The following is a 19,676-nucleotide window of genomic DNA, read 5'->3' as shown; positions in this document are numbered from 1 at the left end:
CAGGACCCCAGGACCCCAGACATGCCTCTGAAATCATAACTGCAACAGAGGAAATGGGAGTCATTGTTAACTTCCAGGTCTACTGTAGTCTGAAATCTGTTCACCTGGAGCACATAAGCCACAGTATGAACCTGTTCTTGCATGAAAATTGCAAAAATCTTTGCCTCCTCCCTCCTATTTTCCCCTCCCGGCTAAGATCTGAAGCCCCAGCTACTGATAACCCTGGTCTTTCTCAGTAAGCCCTGTCGATCATGAAGAAGGTATGCACATTCATGCCTGTTACTTTTTAAATGACAACAGATGCTCTGAAGTTACACCCGGTTTTACTGTTTGCCTCTGAAAATGAATCCACTAGGTTGCTTAGGAACAAACTTTCTGAGAATGAAGACTGTGAGCCTGTGATAGCAGAGACTATCCAGGTGTGCAGAGACAGGGACCACCTGCCCATCTCCCATGATCTCTTCCACCTATAATGACTAACAAGATCTCCTGATGCTCTCTCCTGACCTGCTTGGAGAAGTCAGGTTTTAATTCCAGTACAAAGTCACTGCTACAAAGATGAAGGATCTCAACGGGAATTCGGAAGGAACAAGGTTCTGGAATATGGGACACAGCTGGAGCACTTATACTTCTGTGAGCAGAAAGAAAAACATCTAATTGAACCCTCAAATGAAAAGAAACGCAGCAACATGTACAATTAGGATCTGAGGTTTCTGGGCACCTTCCATCTGTCTCAGTCAATTTCTGGCTTCTCATTAAGAAGAAATTCATCTGGCTTACATGAAGTCTTCTGATTTTATAAAATGTAAGGGAACACCCAGTCTACAACATCCTAAACAGGGGCTGTCACAGTAATGGCTAACTTCCCCCGGTAACTATCCTTTCCCTCTCTTCTACCCACCTCCACCCTCACTCCTGGGTCTGTGCAGGGAACACAGCCACCTGGCTGGCCTCTTGCAGTTAGGTGTGTCCATGAAACCACCAGTTCCCCCTCCTGGGGGTTAGAGCAGAACTGAGGTACAGGTTTGACTGCTTGGATGAGATAGGTGAGATTAAACCCAGTGGGATGTCAGAACAATAAGACAGAAGGAACCCAAGTCCCCAAGTCCATAGCTAGCACCATGGCAAAAGGCCACCTACCTGGCCTGGGCTCCTGCCTATCTCTGCTTTATGTGAGAAAGAAAATTCCATTATGTTTTGCTCTTTATGTTTTCGGTCTTTCTTATAGCAGCTTGGCTTTTACCCAGATCAACACAGACCCTTGCTGAATGTGCTCTGCTCAACCACTTCTTGCCACGCCAGTGCTGGAAGCCAAGTCTCCGTGCACCAGAATGCAGCAGAAGGCAGACCCTCATTCTGTCATCTCCAGGCTCTGACATTCTACTTTACCTAACATAGGAGGGCTCCAGGACTAATGAGCACCAAAGAAACCTTGTCAGGCACTGGCCCATGGGGTCTAACACATGTGTGGTATAGAGTTTGCACTGTTGATGACTTCATTAAAATGGCGCTCTATAGGCAGGCTCATGGGAGAACTTAAGGATTCTATCCCTGCCATATCCCTACCACGAAAGGAAAATTCACAGACCCACTGAGGAGAGGCAGTTAAGAGAGATAAGGACAAGGACCTAACGGGAGCTGGGACCTGAATTGTAGTCCTGGAAACCAAGGAGAGGGGCTGTCCCACTCAAGGCCCAACTGCCCTATTTGGTAAAGTGGAAGCACATTATAAAAGCCAATAGACCCCAATATGAGTTACATTTCTTTCTCAGAGCTTACGTGAACTTGGGTCATCTGACACATAGAATCTAACCACAGAAGGAAATTCACACTCAATTTCACTCCAAATTCTAGCCATTAAAAACCAGAAGTCCAGCTCCAAAGGGCATAAAACTTCTTCATCTGAGCAAACTATCAAGAGATATATTTACTGAGCAACCATTATGCTAGAGAGCAGGCCTACCAACAATGTCTCTTCCAGCAGCTTTCAATTTTACTTTGTTTACCAATCAAGAATGTTTAGGATGGGAGTTCCCCAGTAGCCTAATGGTTAGAATTCTGGGCTTTCACTGTTGGGGCCCAGGTTCAATCCCTGGTCAGGGAATAGAGATCCCACAACTGCACAGCAAGGCCAGAAAAAAAGAGAAAAGAATATTAGGATGAATGGATAAACAAAATATGGTATTACAAATAATGGAATATTATTTAGCCTTAAAAAAGGAAATTCTGATGTAGGCTACAACATAGACAAGTCTTAAGGCTGTTATGCTAAGTGAAATAAGCCAGTCACAAAAGGACAAATACTGTTGAATCCTATTTATATGAGGTTCCCAGAGTCAAATTCATAAAGACATGAAGTAGATCGGTGATTGTCAGGGGCTGGGGGAGGGGAAGTGGAGAGCAGTTGCTTACTGGGTACAGAGTCTGCTTTACATGACACAAAGAATTCTGGAGACTGGCTGCAACAGACTGAATATACTTAACACTGCTGAACTGTACACTTAAAAATGGTTAAGATGGCAAACTTCATATTATGTGTGTGTGTGTGTGTGTGTGCTCAGTCGTGCCCAATTCTTTGCAACCCCATGGAGTATAGCCCATCAGGCTTCTTTGTCCGTGGAATTTTCCAGGCAAGAATACTGTAGTGGGTTGCCATTTCCTTCTCCAGGAATGTTCCCACCCCAGAGACTGAACCCACTTCTCTTGGACCTCCTGCACTGGCAGGCAGATTATTTACCACTTAACCACTGGAAAGCCCCTATATTATGTACCTTACCACAATTTCTAAAAAAACAAAAAACTCAGAAATGGTACAACAAAACAAAAAACCAACTAAACTATAACTACACACTGCATATCTTGATTTAGTAGTGTTTGCAAGGGTATATATACGTGTCAAAACTCAACAAACAAATGTTCTGTGATGACCTAGAGAGATGGGGTCGGGGGTGGAAGGGAGGTTCAAAAGGGAGGGGACATATGTATACTTAATGCTGATTCACGGTGTCAAAGCAATTATCCTCTGATTAAAAACAAATTTTTAAAAGATGAATATTTAAAATGGGTGAGCTTAATTATATGTAAATTAAACCTAAATAGAGTTACATTTTTAAAAAATGCTTATCATGTCACTGAGAATTTTTAATACAGGTCTCAAACTCACTCTTTTCATCACCGGTTTTGTGGCTTTCCAGGTTCTCACATTCACCCTGCCCTCTGCCCATGCGAACTCAGACTCAGCCCCAGAGCGGCAGGTGCCACACTTACTGTAAGATGCTCATCTTGAGCTGCAGGCCGTGCAGAACCTCGATCACTCTCTGCACGTCGCCGAGAAGCTGGTGGGTGGCCACGATCTTCTTGGCGTTCTGGTGGGAATAGTTCTCTTCTAAAAATGCCAGGCCATGCATGTGTCCCCTGCTCAACCACTCCTTGTCATACCAGTACTTGAAGCCAGGCCTCTGACCTACAGCAGTGACAATGAGAGAGTTAATCCTTGGTCTGAAGGAAACCCAGACCGTTTCATCATCGCACAGTTATCACACAAACTACTGCAAGGATGGACTGGTGTTTACATGTGTTCATTCACTCATCCAGTATACATTTACCTGGTACCTACTATATGCTGGGCTCTCTACAAGGTGCTGGGATAAGGTAGTGAGAAAGGTTTATTAATGTCCTGATCTCTGCAACTGGCCAGAGGCAGAGTGGGAATTTCTCATTCCCTCTCACACTTAAAACCTTCAATGACTTCCTACTATGAACAAAAGAAAACCCAAAGCCCTAACTCTGGTCTAATGAGGCCTGCAGGACCTGGCTCCTCCCTCCCCTCCTTGCCTTACCCTTTCTGGAACACATCAAGCTCCTTCTGGTTTTAGGATCTCTGCTCCAGCACCCCACCCCCACATGTCTGGAGCACTATTTCCCAAGACCTTTGCAGAACTGGCTCCCCACTGCCTCCTCAGATAGGCCCTATGTTACCTCCGAAAGTAAGACAGCCTCTTTGGTGCCTCCCAGTCATTTCCTATCCGAGGGCTTTTGCCCCATCAAAGTATTCATCCCTACCGAATATGTTTTTGTTTATATGACTTATTTTGACATCTGTTTCTGGCCCCAACCCCACTAAGAGCCAGAGTAGGAACTGTTTTGTTCATGGTTATATCCCCAGTGTCTAGCAAAAGCCATCTTGAATGAATTTATCACCTGGAAAGATGCTCCAAGCCCCCTCCAACTGTCACCTACCACCTAACTGAACGAACAGTCAGGCCCCTGCTCCCTTCTCTGGATGTCCGTTTCCCACCTGTTAACAATGACAGATGAACTGAATAGCCTCAGTGGTTCTGCTCATTACAGGGATCCTTGGACTGAAAACACAACCACGTACGACTTGGCAGTTTCCGATTGCAAAAGCCCAGGGAACAGCTTCCAATCAGACTGCTGTTTACCTCTCAATAGCTATTAAAAACCGTAAAATAATCAATCCTTATCAAGGTCCTTGGACCCTTTCTGGCTTTACTAAGACACATGGTGGGGATGCACCTTCACTCTGCTAAGTAACCTTTAAAGAAGAGCTCTGTTAGGTTAAATTTCTGGCTCAAAGACACTGCAGAATCAAACATAGACAGTAAATGTGACAGTCACTGAGTGCTCAATTAGAGGAATCTACCCCCAGTCTTGGCAATTTAGTTATAAAAGTCCAGAAAGTGCTTAGGGATTGATGAAGATGCTGTATATGATTTCTTAAAAGGAAAAAGTGGAAGAAAGAGTGAGAGACAAAGCAGACAGAAGAGATTTTTAAACAAGGCCACAAAGGAGCCCTGGGGACTACGTGTGGAGCCTCGGAGGCGGCTGTCAGAGGTGGCCTGAGCAGCAGGATTCAGAGCAGCATTACCGGTTTGACAAGACAAAGGTCAAAGACACCAGTTCTCATCTTCTATCTGTCACTAACTGAGTGATCTTATGCCAATCATGCCCCTTCTGGGCCTGATGCTTGCCTGTTAAATGTCAAGGATAAACTAAGAGGTCTCTGAGATCCTGCCCATTAGTTATATTCTATGACTCATGGACTACTCTTCTGACCATGTTCTTTCCTTGGGGTAAAGGGAAAAATAGAGGCAGATTGCTCTCTGCCTATAGACTACTCTAGCACAAGAAGACACAGTGTCACAGTAGACCTTATCAGGCCCCAGGGGGGCCTACTTGCTGGAAAAGAAAAGAACTGTGGTAGCCCTTCCTATATAACCAGCAAAATCAAGAGAGTTAGTCCCACAAGTCAGTTCTAATTCCAATTTGCTTCACGGGATTAGGAAAGTCATTTGTATCCCCAGGCATCACTTTCTTCCTCATAAGCAAAAATATAGGACTAGGAGCTCCTACCAGAGCCATCTCATTGTTACCAAAAGGAGTAACAGAAGCAGAGGCCCTCAAGCATTGTCTAGCTGTAAGGGGATCATGGGACTGGACCCAAGAGGAGAGACCTCACAGCTGATGAATGGAGACAATGTCCCCATCCCACTGACAGCAAGACAAGAACTGCACAGATTTATAATCCATTCCTGAGATTTTTGGAAAGCGGCACTCGAGAGCCACAGGCCAGCCCTGCAGTCATGGAACAACGAAACAAACTGATCCTGAGGAACGAACTCACTCCTCTGGGTGACAGACAGGCTCTTCGCAAACACCTTTCCCGTCCCCCTCAAGGGCACATCTCCCTTCCAGGTGGCAACGATGCAGTGGAAGGCAGATGCCACCAGAGGGAGCAGAGGCCAACTTGCAACCCTCCAACAGCCCTGAGCAGTCAAGGTCAGAGCCCACATCCTCATCAACTCTCAAGAAAAGGAAAAGGTGTTCACTCTGGCAGTACATATGCTAAAACTGGAATGACAGAGAAAAGATCAGCGTGGCCCAGCATACGAAGGGACGACATGCAAGCCTGTACAGCATCCTGCAGTTCACATGGAGTGTCAGTTGCACCAGAGGAGAAAGTTACGGGGATCTGTGCATACAGTTTATAAACAATCACTGCACCAGACACTTACAAATTTGTTAACAGGGTTGAGCTCATATTATATGATTTTTTAACCACACACACACACACACACACACATACACACACACAGATTCTAGCTCAAGGTCAGGTCTTCCGATAAGTGAACCTCTCCACTCACTCTTTCTTACTGCCAAGTTCAGGACAGCTGGCCACCAGGTGGGCTAGCAACAAGGGCGAGGAGGCCGAGTCTAGCCAACACTTAAGAAATGAGTCTCAAGACCCCAGACCTTCAGGCTGCTGCACCGCCCGCTGTGCTAAGGAAAAGGCTACATACTGTTAAGATCCCTGACTCCAGAAATCGCTACCTGGAGGGTCTCGGCAAACATAACAGGTGTATTTCTCAGGCACATTTTCTTCCAGTAATCCCATGCAGACCCCATGCTGCCAGCACTGGCACTCTTCACACTGTTAGAATTAAAGAAGCAATAAAAAAATTAAACTCAGAAGGAATCCTCCATCCAAAAACAAGACCCAGCTGTGGGGGAGGGGCACCGGGAGGCGGGAGGGGGGGAGGGCTCTCCCCAGGGACTCACAGGGGGGAGGGCTCTCCCAGGGACTCACAGGGTGGAGGGCTCTCCCAGGGACTCACAGGGTGGAGGGCTCTCCCAGGGACTCACAGGGGTGCTGAGCTGCAGCCGCCTGCACAGCTGCGCCGGTCAATACAGCAGCCACCCCGAGCTTTTAATGTTACATTAACAAACGAAGTTAAAAATTCAGTTTCTTTCCCCACCAGCCACCTCTTAAGTGCTCAACAGTCATATGAGGTTCGAGGCTACTGTACTGGACGGCACAGATAAAGAGAATTTAGATTACACAGTACTTGGTCTCAGAAAAATGACTACTTTCGCTCCCATATCTAGAGGCTTGCACTTCTCTGATCACTTTATAAAGACAGAGGAAAAATTGTTTAAGCCCTCAGAGGAAGGTAAGAAAGACAAAAACCTGAGTTTGAATTCTGGCTCAGACATTCATTAGCTGTGTGACCTTGCAGATCAGGTCACTTCTCCAACCCAGGCTTCAGTTTCCCTATTTGCAAAACAGGATACTATTCCTATTGACCATGTGGGGCTGTCAGTGAGGAATCAATGGATCATATGTCATACCGTAGAGCTCAGCACACAGCTTTTATGTAGAAAGAGCCTATTCCTGCTACAAAAGGGCAGGCTAATTCACTGCGATGCCTCCTGAAGTAACCATGTGCTGTGCATGTGCTAAGTCACTTCAGTCATGTCCGACTGTGTGACCCTATGGACTGTAGCCCGCCAGGCTCCTCTGTCTATGGAATTCTCCAGACAAGAATTCTGGAGTGGGTTGCCATGCCCTCCTCCAGGGGATCTTCCCAACCCAGGGATCAAACCTGGGTCTCCTGCATTATAGGCATATTCTTTACCACTGAGCCACCAGTGAAGCCCAACCATGTGCTAGCACTCTGCATTTCTTCTCTCTAAACCTTACCAAGGGTCACACAGCTGAGAAGAGGCAACAGTGGAGGAACACTGTTGGATCCACTGTTAATCAAACACAAGCCCAACTAACTGCAAGACTAGTTCTTTTAACCCAGGAGTCCCTAACCTCTGGGATCAAATGCCTGATTACCTGAGGTGGGGCTAATGTAATACTAGTAGAAATAAAGTGCACAGTAAATGTAATGCACTTGAATCATCATAAAACCATTCCCCACCCAGGTCCAGGGAAAAACTGTCTTCCACAAAACCAGTCCCTGATGCCAAAAAGGTTGGGGACTGCTGTTTTAACCCCTAGGCTCCACTGCCTTCCCTGGGGAAGGAGGAAAGGAAGAAGGGGCAGGAGGCAGAGAGAGAAAAGAAAGGAGCAGAGGGCGAGAGCAGCACTGGAAGAGCTATGGCTGGCCTGAGGAGAGGAAGCCCGAGGGCTCAGGTCCAGAGGAAGGAATGGAGTGGAAAAGGACGCCCAGGGAGACACCAGGATACTTCCAGCAGTTCCAGACCAGGCCCTAAACTGTTAACTACCCAACCACATGGACAGCTCTGGAAAGGGGATAGTGAGCTTCTGACATGGTTTGAGGTTGGACCACCGGCCTGGCCACAAAGAAAAGTCTGAAGCTCACAGTCTTCAGCCATCTGGAATCAGATAGGCCTCAGCATCAAAGGGCTTTTATGGACGATAATATAAGAATCAACAGGGGCAGAGCTGGAAGAGAGACTTCAGATGTGATCTAGATTCTTCCATTTCCAATGAGGAAACTAAGGCTCAGAGGGAAAGAAAAGGGTGTGAGACAACAAAGGCAGCTGGTAGCAGAAAACAGACAAATAATTAAGAATGAAAGTCTCTCTCACCAATGACTTCATGTTTTAAGAACTAGGAGACACCAAAATTGAATCAAATACAACTAAGTTGAAAATTTTAAAATAATTTTCTCACGTGGGTCAGGCTAATATACACTGTTCATTTTTTGAAAGTTTAAATTGGGGACTTAATCTGGCAGTTCAGTGGTTAAGACTCTGCACATCCAATGCAGGGATCACAAGGTTTGATCCCTGGTCAGGGAACTAAGACCCAACATGCCATGCAGTACAGCCACAAAATTAAAATAAAAATGATTTTTTAAAAAAGTTTTTTAAAATTTTTGAGGCAGGGGCTGGGGGGGAACACTTCTGTTGTGAGGCTTGCAAGATCTTGGTCCCAGACCAAGAACCGAACCCAGGGTCCCACCCTCAGTCATTCAGAGCACTGAGTCTGAACCACTGGCCCACCAGGGCATTCCCAAAAAGTTTAAATTTAGAAATAAACAGAAACAATAACAGAAAAGATAAACTATCTAAGAATAAATGTAAGACTAAGAATAAAAGCATGCAAGATCTAAACAAAGAAAATTTTTGATTATTTGAAGGACACAGAGACTTAAGTCAATGAATAAGCTGCATTTTATTCCTTAATAGCAAGAGTCATTATCAAAAGGATGGCAGTTCTCCTTGGATTAATATATAAAAATAATGTAGTGCCAATAAAACAATAAACTAATAGCTTTGGAACTATACAGAAGCTGATTCTAATAGCCAGGAAATTCATTAAAAAAACAAAAGGGGGTACTAGCCCTACCAGATATCTTAAACATATTAAAAAAGTATAATAATTAAAATAGAATTGTACAGGCAAATACAGAGAGTGATCAATGGAAAAGAAGACAGAATCTAGAATAAGAAACAAACTACATACAGAAATACAGTAAATAAAAGTAGTTGTGCAATATGCGGCATGGTGTTGGAACAACTGGGTAGTGAGAGCCCTCATCTAGGCAAATAAAATATTTACATGGTTTTTAAAAAATATATGAAACTGCAAAACTACCAGAAGAAAGCAGCAGAAATTCATTTATTGAATTTTCTGTAGACTTTTATGAACTTCCAATGGGGAAACAACTCCTATTCAAATCCCAAAAGCCATTAAAGAAAAAGTTTGATATATTTGACCTCATAAAAACAAAGGATCTATAAGACAAGTCAAAAGACAGATGACCAAACAGATACAAATATTTGTAACCGTTCTCACAGCTGACACAAAAACATATCAACAAAAAGCCTATACAAGCCAGCAGGAAAATGACCAACCATCTAACAGATAAACGGATAAAGAACATGAACAGACAGCTCAAAGGAAAAAAACAAATCTTAAGTAAAAAGATATTCAAATTAACCATTAGAATAATAACAGAAAATTGTATTAATATAAATTAATGTGAAGTCAAATCAGCCTAATAATAAGCATACACATTGGTATTTCTAGATTTGGAGATTCTATGTAAGCATCAACTAATTCTTCATACCTTTATGTATTCCCTGAAATTTTTAAACATTTACTGCTTTCATCATAGAAGTGTTATTCTCATGAAAAGCTGTTTATAGATTATAATTTTCATTTATATATGCATTTGTATGTGTGTATTTAAAAATAACAGTGGTTATTTATGGATGAAAATAATCTGGGTTATCCTTGTTTTCTTCTTTGTAGCGCATGGAAAACACAGAAAAATCACAAACTTTTTTAAAGTTTATTTAAATTACAAAATAGCTACACTAGAAGATTGTTTTTATCTGAAGAGCACAGATAAAAAAAGTTTAATAGTACTCTGTAGTGACAAGGGCACTGGTAAGGCTGTTCTTGGTACACCACTGAGTGAAAAATCGCTCAGTCGTGTCCAACTCTTTGCGACCCCGTGGACTACACAGTCCATGGAATTCTCCAGGCCAGAATACTGGAGTGGGCAACTGTTCCCTTTCCCAGGGGATCTTCCCAACCCAGGGATAGAACCCAGGTCTCCCACATTGCAGGTGGGTTCTTTACCAGATGAGCCACCAGGGAAACCCAGGAATGCTGGAGTGGGTAGCCTATCCCTTCTCCAGCAGATCTTCCTGACCCAGGAATCAAACCAGGGTCTCCTGCATTGCAGGCGGATTCTTTACCAGCTGAGCTACCAGGGAAGCCCCTGATACACCAAGGAGGGTTTTAATAGAGTTGTTATGACAAATAACAGTATTTGTCAAAATAACAAAGGCACACAAACTTTTGCCCAGAAACTCTACTTTAAAACTCAGTTTCACTCTTACTCTGGTGTTCTTGCTCCTGCTTGAACTAAGTCTTTTGTCTTGTTCTATAGATTTGGTTAGGTAGGCTCAAGGGGGAATAAAGGTGAGTTTCTGACAATTTTTTGAGGTCTTATGAGATAAACAAGGCCAAAAAAAAAAAAAAAGAAGAAGAACTCAGTCTCACAGGTATACTTACATAAAATTATTCATTACACTGCTATTAAGATTAGAAACAATCTAAATGTCAATCAATAAGGGAAAGGTTAAATAAATGATGATTCATTCATTGTGCAGCCATAAAAAAAGGCTGGGGAAGCTTTTCAAGATTTGAAAATGGAAAGGTCTTCAACTTACATATCATTAAATAAAAAAAGATATTGAAAATACTATGTATTAAAATAACATTGTGTTTAAATTTTTAAAAAGATGGTTGTACACCGAAGTAAATGATATATTCAATGCCAGTTCACTTAATGACACATAAATTTAAAAATGGTTAGTCTGGTAAATTTAGCGATATGGATAAACCAAGAGTCTGTCATACAGAGTCAGAAAGAGAAAAACAAATATCATATATGTGGTTTTGGAGAAGACTTTTGAGAGTCCCTTGGACTGCAAGGAGATCCAACCAGTCCATCCTAAAGGAGCTCAGTCCTGAGTGTTCATTGGAAGGACTGATGTTGAAGCTGAAACTCCAATACTTTGGCCACCTGATGCGAAGAACTGACTCATTTGAAAAGACCCTGATGCTGGGAAAGATTGAAGGTGGGAGGAAAAGGGGACAACGGAGGATGAGATGGTTGGATGACATCACCAACTCAATGGACATGAGTTTGGATAAACTCCAAGAGTTGGTGATGGACAGGGAGGCCTAGTGTGCTGCAGTCCATGGGGTCGCAAAGAGTTGGACACGACTTAGCAACTGAACTGAATGTATATATATGGAATCTAGAAAAATGGTACTGATGAACCTATTTGCAAGGCAGGAACACAGATGCAGATGTAGAGAACAAACCTGTGGACACAGGGAGGAAAGAGGGGGACGAACTGAGAGATATATTGCCATATCTACAATACCATGTGTAAAACAGATAGCTACTGGGAACTGGCTATGTAGTACAGGAACTCAGCCCAGTGCTGTGATGACCTAGAAGGTTGGGAAGAGGGTGGATGGGATGGAGGCTTAAGAGGGAGGGGATATATGTATACATATAGCTGATTCACATCATTGTACAACAGAAACTAATACAACATTGTAAAGCAATTATATTCCAATTAAAAAAATTTAAAAAGACAGTAAACTTTATGTTGTATATGCGTCCATGCTAAATTGCTTCAGTCATGTCCAACTCTTTTTGACCCTAATGACCATAGCTTGCCAGGTCCCTCTGTCCATGGGATTCTGCAGGCAAGAATACTGGAGTGGGTTGCCATGTCCTCCTCTAGGGGATCTTCCCAACCCAGGGATCGAACCCACGTCTCTCAGGTATCCTGCATTGGTATGCAGGTTCTTTATCACTAGCGCCACCTTGGAAGTCCTATCTTATGTATATTTTATCACAAAAAGAAAGGGAAAAAATGGAGAGAATACATGTATTACTGCTTATTTTGCCACTGAGTGTTTCTGGAGTGATACACAAGAACATGACGAAGACTGCCTCCAGGGAAAGCAAACAAGTTTTTTATATGGGTTTCTTATTAAAGATGCTATACAATTTTCACTGGGGTTTGGCACCTAATGTTATATATTTGTTGCTCTAGGGCAAAGGTCAACAGACTATAGCCCACAGGCCAAATTCAGCTTAAGTCCTATTTTGGTAAATTAAGTATTATACGAACATAACCATACTCATTGATTTTTTTGGTACTACTTCTGGCTGCTTGGGGCAGAGCTGTGTAGTTGTGACAGAAACCAAATGACCAAAGCCTGAAATATTTATTATCTGGTCCTTTAAGAAAAAGTTTGCCAAACCTGCCCTAGAGCAATTAAAATAAATTCAAATATTAAGTGAGTTTCTTGATGTTCATTTTTTTTGTGGTACCCAGATTTCTCAAACATTCATGATTATTAAATAGGATTTTAACCTTCCAGTGATTTAAATTAGCACTGGTAAATAAAATAAAATAATAATATACATGAGCAATACTGATACCAAATAATGAAATGAACAAAGAAAACTATTTCTCTATAGTAATCTTCTACAGAACAAATTCTAAATGTGTTCCATGACTATGCAAATTATCAATGTAAGTTAAAATTTTAAGGAAAAAAATGACTTGAACTTTCCTAGACAATGAATATATTTAAAATTAGATGAATACATTTTAAAGGTTTAAACTGTACTTGTTCCTGCTGCTGCTGTTGCTTTTAGTCACTAAGTTGTGTCTGACTCTTTGCTACCCCATGGACTGCAGCCAGCCAGGCTCCGCGTCCATGGGATTTTCCAGACAAGAATACTGGAGTGGGTTCCCATTTCCTTCTCCAGGGCATCTTTCCAACCCCGAAATTGAACCCATATCCCCTGCTTGGCAGGCAGATTCTTTACCACTGAGCCACCTGGGAAGTCCCATTTGTTCCTATTAGCTTCCTTTAAATTTATGCCTTTTGCTGAAATTACTGAGTAGAAAAGGTACACTGCTCATGATGACAGATAAAGTCAGGAACTGCCCCTTTATAACACAAAGCCAGCTGGCAGCAAATGAACACCAAGTATTCTACAGCAAAACCCACAGTGTTCTGAAGTGAGCTCATCACCACCACAATGCCAGAAAGAAAGCCACAGCGCTAAGCTGAGCTGAGGGGAAGGCCATGTGGAGCCTAGGAAGCACAAAATGGACTCAGCCAGCCATGTAAAAGCTGGTGTGTCCTCAATTTTCCAAACTTAGTCTCATAGCACAAAAATGGTACTTCAAGCTCTATCCCCCAGACACCCCATGATCCTTGCCACTTACAGAAAAGTCAATGGAGAAAGTACCATGGTGGATCAGAACTGCATCTCCTACACTGATATGCCAGAAGAGCCTTGCCAGGAAAGGCCTTCATTACTCAACCACTAATAATTTCTGTGGACATATGAGGATCCAATCAGGCTTCCAACACCCAGAACTGAGCACATGCCCAGAGAGACAGGATAAAAACTAACGCTCTTCAACATACTTTTAAAATCAAACTTAACAAAAAAACAGAACTACTTAAAAAAAAGGAGAAGGGGGTGTTTCATGTTATATAAGTTTTTGAATTATATTCCACTGAGCTTCAGAGATTCTACACACAGGTGTGTTTTATAAAATGGGACTATTTCAAAAGAAAAAATAAAACAAAAAAATGCACATTCCAAGCTTAATGCTAAGACAACATATGTTAAGAGCCCATAACAGTACACATAATTCTGTACTGCTGGGCTAACTAAGTATTATGCTGTCCTTAAAACAAAGCTTTTCTTTCTGTCTCTGATTAATCAAAGTGACTACAAAGCATGCTGTTTAGGAAAAGTCACCCACGCAATGGCCATGTTCATTAGGCTTGTCTCACAAAAAGAAGAAAACAACAGAGACACTGAAATGCTCTAAGTCAGCAACCAGCACACCACCCTGAATGCATATTAGACCTCACCGAAAGAGGCCATTTCTGAACTTCAAAGTAAAAATTATTCATTCTGAGCTTTCAAAACTACTGCTTTTACCTGTTATACCTTTTGGGGTTCTGTGAAAGAGTCTACATTGGCAAGCAGTTCTGATGCTGAAAAAGTCTGAGAACGACTGACCTAACGCATGGTAGTGGTTTAGTCACCAAGTTATGTCCAACTTCTTGTGACCCATGGACTGTAGCCCACCAGGCTCCTTTGTCCATGGGATATTCCAGGCAAGAATACTGGAGTTGGTTGCCATTTCCTTCTCCAGGGGATCTTCCTGACCCAGGGACCAAACCCGGGTCTCTTGTATTACAGCAGATTCTTTACTGACTGAGCCACCAGGGAAGCCTGACCTAATGCACACTAAAGATCATAAATATCAGGAGCTACTGGAGAACCATTCACGTACCTTGAATTCCCAGAGGCCATGAAGGCTATTCAAAGAGAAAGAAACTCCTAAAATAATTCTAACCAAAGTACACATGACTTATGTAAAAAACTCAGGTTCCCTGAATACCCAGGGTATTTATGACAGTCCAGGGAGTCAACCAGGCAAAAGTCACCTCCAGCAGGATTGTGATTAAGAGCAAGAGAAAGGCAGAGGCAAGCAGGTGCTAGCCAGTGAATGGTCTCCCAGAGCAGGCAAGGAACTCCCCCCACATTCACCTCCCCCAGGAGACACATCCCAGAAATGGAGATGACAACTACAAATGCCAGGGAAATAAAGAGTAAGAAACAGACAAGCTCTAAAACTGGCCACCATTTCATTAGATCATAAAGAAAATCTGCCTTAGAGAGAAGATATGGGTCCATAAGAAGATCAAACTGCCCCTCCAGAGAGTTGGGTCCCTACTGTTCAACTCCTCACTGTGTGACCACAGGCAAGGCCCTTCCCATTGGTGAGTCCAGATGGCCTAAGCAGAGCATGAGAGATTTACACTCAATGATCCCTCAAGTCCTCTCTTATTCTATTAATAGGTTATTTATACCAGCCTGAGATGCTGAGAAAGCTGAACGAGTAAACAAAGTTCAACCTGGTGCTGAGAGTACCGCCTACCTGGGGCTTCTGACCTGATTTGTGATTTTTGCTGGCCTCAAATAGTAGTCCTTCAAAATTCCCACCAAGGACCAGTTTGTGTTTCTCTGGACCTGTGGCTCCTAGAAGCTCCACCTACCTGAATCATGAAATCATTTTCCTCCTGAACCTCACAGATGCAGCGGACCACTTCAAAGTCATAACGGTCATCCCCGTCAAGTTCCTCGTCTGGGTTAGTGGTCACATCGACGTCTTGGCCATACTCCTCATCGCTCCAAAGAAAGCTCTCAGAAGAGGACTCACTCAGATTATCCTCTTCTACGAGGAAAGGGAAAACAACAGTCACAAAATAAAAAAAATAATCAACCCTAGATCACCAAGACCTGTGAAAAAATGACCTTACAGACCCTCTCCTCTGTGAACTTTCACAGAGCTGGGAAACACGAACTCCAATTGGCCCCTCGGGCCTGTCCTCTACTAACAGCCCAAACGATATCTGCCACATGGCAATAAACTGAGCTCCCTTTCCTCATTTTCCTGACACTGAAGCCCGAGGTAAGTAGCTGCTCAAGGTCACAGAGCTCAGTGGCAGAGGAATTCCAACTCCCCATGAACCATACAGATCATCATCCTTAATGACACAAACGTATTCCTCAACCTCACCCCAGCCATCCAGGACCTGGTTTACAGCCAAGTCTGTATCCACAGTCACCTTCAAAACTCTGTAAATCTTGGAGAATGAGGAAGGGGAAGATTCCAGGGACAGTCAGAACTAGAACATCTAGTCTGGGGTGCCTGATTAGTGATAATTACAGCTAACATTTACTGATCACTTATTCTGTACCAGACACTGTTGTAAGTACTTTACATATACTTATTAACTACTTTTAAACTCATGATCACCTTATAATTGCCGAAGATGGGGAAGCTTCAAGGTTGACTCAGATTTCCCCAAGCAACCAGGTTATATGCAGAGGCCACCAATAAGAAATGAAGGAACAGGGAGGTAGGTGTGCAAGGGAAAGAGGGATAATGAAATTGGTTATACACACACTGGCTGAGGGGTACCTATGAGACGTTCTACTAAGACCAAAGTTGGAGAGAAGGGAAATTCAGGAAAGGTATAGCTAATGGCTTATTTTATTTGATGTCTTTTTTTTTTCAGCTGCTAACTCTTTTGCAACACCATGGACTGTAGCCTACCAGGCTCCTCTGTCCATGGGATTTTCCAGGCAAGAATACTGGAGTGAGTTGCCATTTTCTTCTCCATTTATTTGAGGTACTTTTTATTTAAAAGATCTAACAATTACTTGCAGAAGGCCTGAGAGTAGACTACAATATCAACATAAATCTAGCGTTCTCAGACTATAGTGTTGTACAAATGGTCAAGCCAGCAGACAGCCTCCTTACCAGACACTTTCACTTTCCCTTTGTGGTTTCCAGACTCTGAGCCTTGGATCTGTGGGCTCATATGGACACCAGGCTTGTGTGAGGAACCACACTTGGTAACAGCAAATGCCTTAGGTGGAGAAGGTTCCTGGGAAGTGTCACTGACCTCCTCACTGCAAGGGCATTCTGGAAGAACAAGATCAAGAAGAAATTAGCACCCCTAGACATCACCAGGGCATTCCAGAATCAACACTGTCCAACCAACAGCTCTGCTGGTCAAACAGCTCAAATGCTCAGGAGGAATTCAGCTACAAAAGAGTACAGGTTAATACTTAGAGTTACCTCTAAGAACCTCAAAACCAAAGCCTTCCTCCTCACCACCACCCTTCTCCCTCCTTTTCTGAGAAGATTGTTTCTTTAAGCCAGAAGATGGTTTGAGAATAAAATGTGGCATTCCTTTAGCTCCTGAGACTGGAGCACTGATTTTCTTAAAAATAGGCATTTTTGTTGGAGCTAGGCACATACTTTTAAAGAGATATATACTTTCTTAAAAGGGTTCAGAAATGTACATTTAAGAGTTGTGTGTGCACACAATTAGAGAACGAACTTACAGTTGCCAGGGGGAAGGAATGGAGGATACATTAGGGAGTTTGGGATGGACATGTATACAGTGCTATATTTAAGATGGGTAAGAAAGTCCAACTGTGTAGCACAGGGAACTCTTCATGTCATGTGGCAGCCTGGATGAGAAGGGAGTATAGGGGAGAATAGATACATGTATATGGCTTAGTCCCTTCACTGCTCACCTGAAACCATCACAACATTGTTAATCGGCTATACACCAAAACAAAATTAAAAGTTTACAAATAAATACAATAAAAACCAGAAAAGAGTTGTGTATGCAAACAAATACAGTTATTCACCTGCATATCCTCTCCTACAACGATGCTTTCACTGTGATAGGGCAATGCTGGCCAACACAGTACGAGGGAGGGCTTTCTAAACACCAATGCGGCCTTGAGGCACCATAAGTGGGCTCTTCCCCTGTCACTGCCCATGCTAGGCTGAGCCCACAAGCTCCATTAAAGGCTTGCTGACCCTTCCTCTCCTCAGAGGCAGGACTATGAAGAAGCAACCCCTCCTTACCTGTAAGGAAACCCAAGTGAAATGCCCCGGGGAAAATTTACCAGGTTTGGTTTTCTTTTTCTTTTTCTTTTTCCTCTTTGGTTTCACCCTCACAAACTCTTTGAATTTCTTCTCTTTATTCTTCTCCTTGTCTTTTGCAGCTAGAATTAAATAGAAGCGTGTAAGTATTGGAATTCTAACATTCTGTTTTCAATGCCGGGATATTTATGCTTAAGTAACTAAGAACTAAAATGGGCAGAAGAACAGAGTTCCTGATTGGGTTCTGCCTGGGAGGTCATCTTCCATCTCCCTCAGCACCCTGCAGCCCCTTCTCTAAAGCCCCTTCTGAGTCTTTAGACTAGAGGCTGGCAAACTCTGGCCCACTGCTTGTTATTGGAAATAAGTTTTATTGAAATACACTATGCTCATTTATTAAATGTTTACCGCGGCTGCTGCCACGTTTCAATGACAGATGTGAGGAGTAAAAATAGAGATCTTCTGGCCCTCAAAGCTGAAAATAGTTATTGTCTGGTCTTTTACAGAAAAAGTTTGCCAACCTTACTTAGATCACTATTCCTGAACACTGGCTACATTTTGCAATCATCAAGGAAGATTTCAGAAAGTGAATGCCCAGGTTCTACACACAAAGATTCTGATTTAACTGGTTTGAATCCTGAATGTCAGAATTTTGTTTGCTTGATGACGATGATGAGTCTTTTTTTTTTAATAATTGAAGTACAATTCACACCATGTAAAAATATCCATTTAAAAAGGAACAATTCACACAACTTCCAAAAGCCACAACTCTTTTCACAGTAAAGCTTCTGAAGTTATCAACACTTCCTGCCAAACTTCTCAATTCAGTTTTTTTAATTCCCACCTTAAAAGCTTCCCACCTACCACTCAACTGAAGCTGCAGTTTTCAAGTTATTAATAGCTTCACCATTGCAAAACTCCAGTTGTTTCTTCTTTCTTATCAAATAAATCTGTATCATTTCAAATAACTGCTCATGCTTTACTTTTTCAATGTTAAGACAAGTTTAAACATACACATATCCTCTGACCCAGCCATCCCACTCCTAAGAGAAAGGATAACTGATGTCCACACTGAGACTTGTACATGGATGCCCACAGCTTTAGTTGTAATCTCCCAAGCTGAAAACTGCCCAAATGTCCATTACCAGGTGAATGGACAAATAATTTGTGGTGTATTTATACAGTGAAATACTTTCAACAATAAAAGTATAAATATGTTGCATATAAATAATATGCAACAGCAAAAGTAAACACTTATAAGTGAAATAAGTATACTGAGTAAAAGGAGTCACATAAAATCTAATGCATACTGCATGATTCCATTTACATAAAATTCTAGAAATTGAAAACTAACCTATAAAATAGAAAGCAGAATAGTGACTACCTGAGGATGAGAGGGCGGGGAGGAATGGAAAGGAGGCATTAAAAGAGGGCACAAGGAAATTTTAAGAGATAATCGATAGGTTTACCATCTTACTGTGGTAATGACCAGGTACATATATATGCAAATCTCAAATTATACAATTTAAATATATGCAGGCCACTGAACAACAATTAAGCTTTAATAAAGCTGTAGGGAGGGTGGGGTGGGGTGGGGGTGGAGGTGACTGAGAAGGAACAATCCAGCAGCATGTAGTACACAATATTGTGCAACCAGTTCTACCCTAGTTCCAAAACATTCCCATCACTCCGGAGTAAAATCACTTCCCATTAAGCAGATTCTCCCCAAACCCTCAACCCTTGGCAACCACCAATCTTCATCTGGCTCTGTGGATTCATCCATTCAGGGCATTTCATAGAACAATATGTGACCTTTCACGTCTGACTTCTTTAACTTAGTGAAATATTTT

General features: G+C 42.5%; 1 protein-coding gene across 5 annotated transcripts in view; it reads right to left on the bottom strand.

The window, feature by feature from the left end:
- The window catches only part of PHF20 (PHD finger protein 20), a 138,857-nt gene that overhangs the window by 14,862 nt on the left and 104,319 nt on the right, over positions 1–19,676 (bottom strand). For all 5 annotated transcript variants that reach the window (XM_061127176.1, XM_061127178.1, XM_061127180.1 and 2 more), the window contains 5 exons: positions 17,853–17,951; positions 16,687–16,851; positions 15,416–15,594; positions 6,352–6,451; positions 3,268–3,463 (listed from right to left, as the gene is read on the bottom strand). In XM_061127176.1, the coding sequence (XP_060983159.1) occupies positions 3,268–3,463; positions 6,352–6,451; positions 15,416–15,594; positions 16,687–16,851; positions 17,853–17,951 (739 nt within the window). The remainder of the gene's footprint in view (positions 1–3,267; positions 3,464–6,351; positions 6,452–15,415; positions 15,595–16,686; positions 16,852–17,852; positions 17,952–19,676) is intronic.

This window comes from Dama dama, chromosome 23 (assembly GCF_033118175.1).
Source record: "Dama dama isolate Ldn47 chromosome 23, ASM3311817v1, whole genome shotgun sequence".
NCBI classification, from domain to species: domain Eukaryota; kingdom Metazoa; phylum Chordata; class Mammalia; order Artiodactyla; family Cervidae; genus Dama; species Dama dama.
Note: the sequence above shows the minus strand (reverse complement) of the source record. Positions and strands in the feature narration are given on the sequence as shown.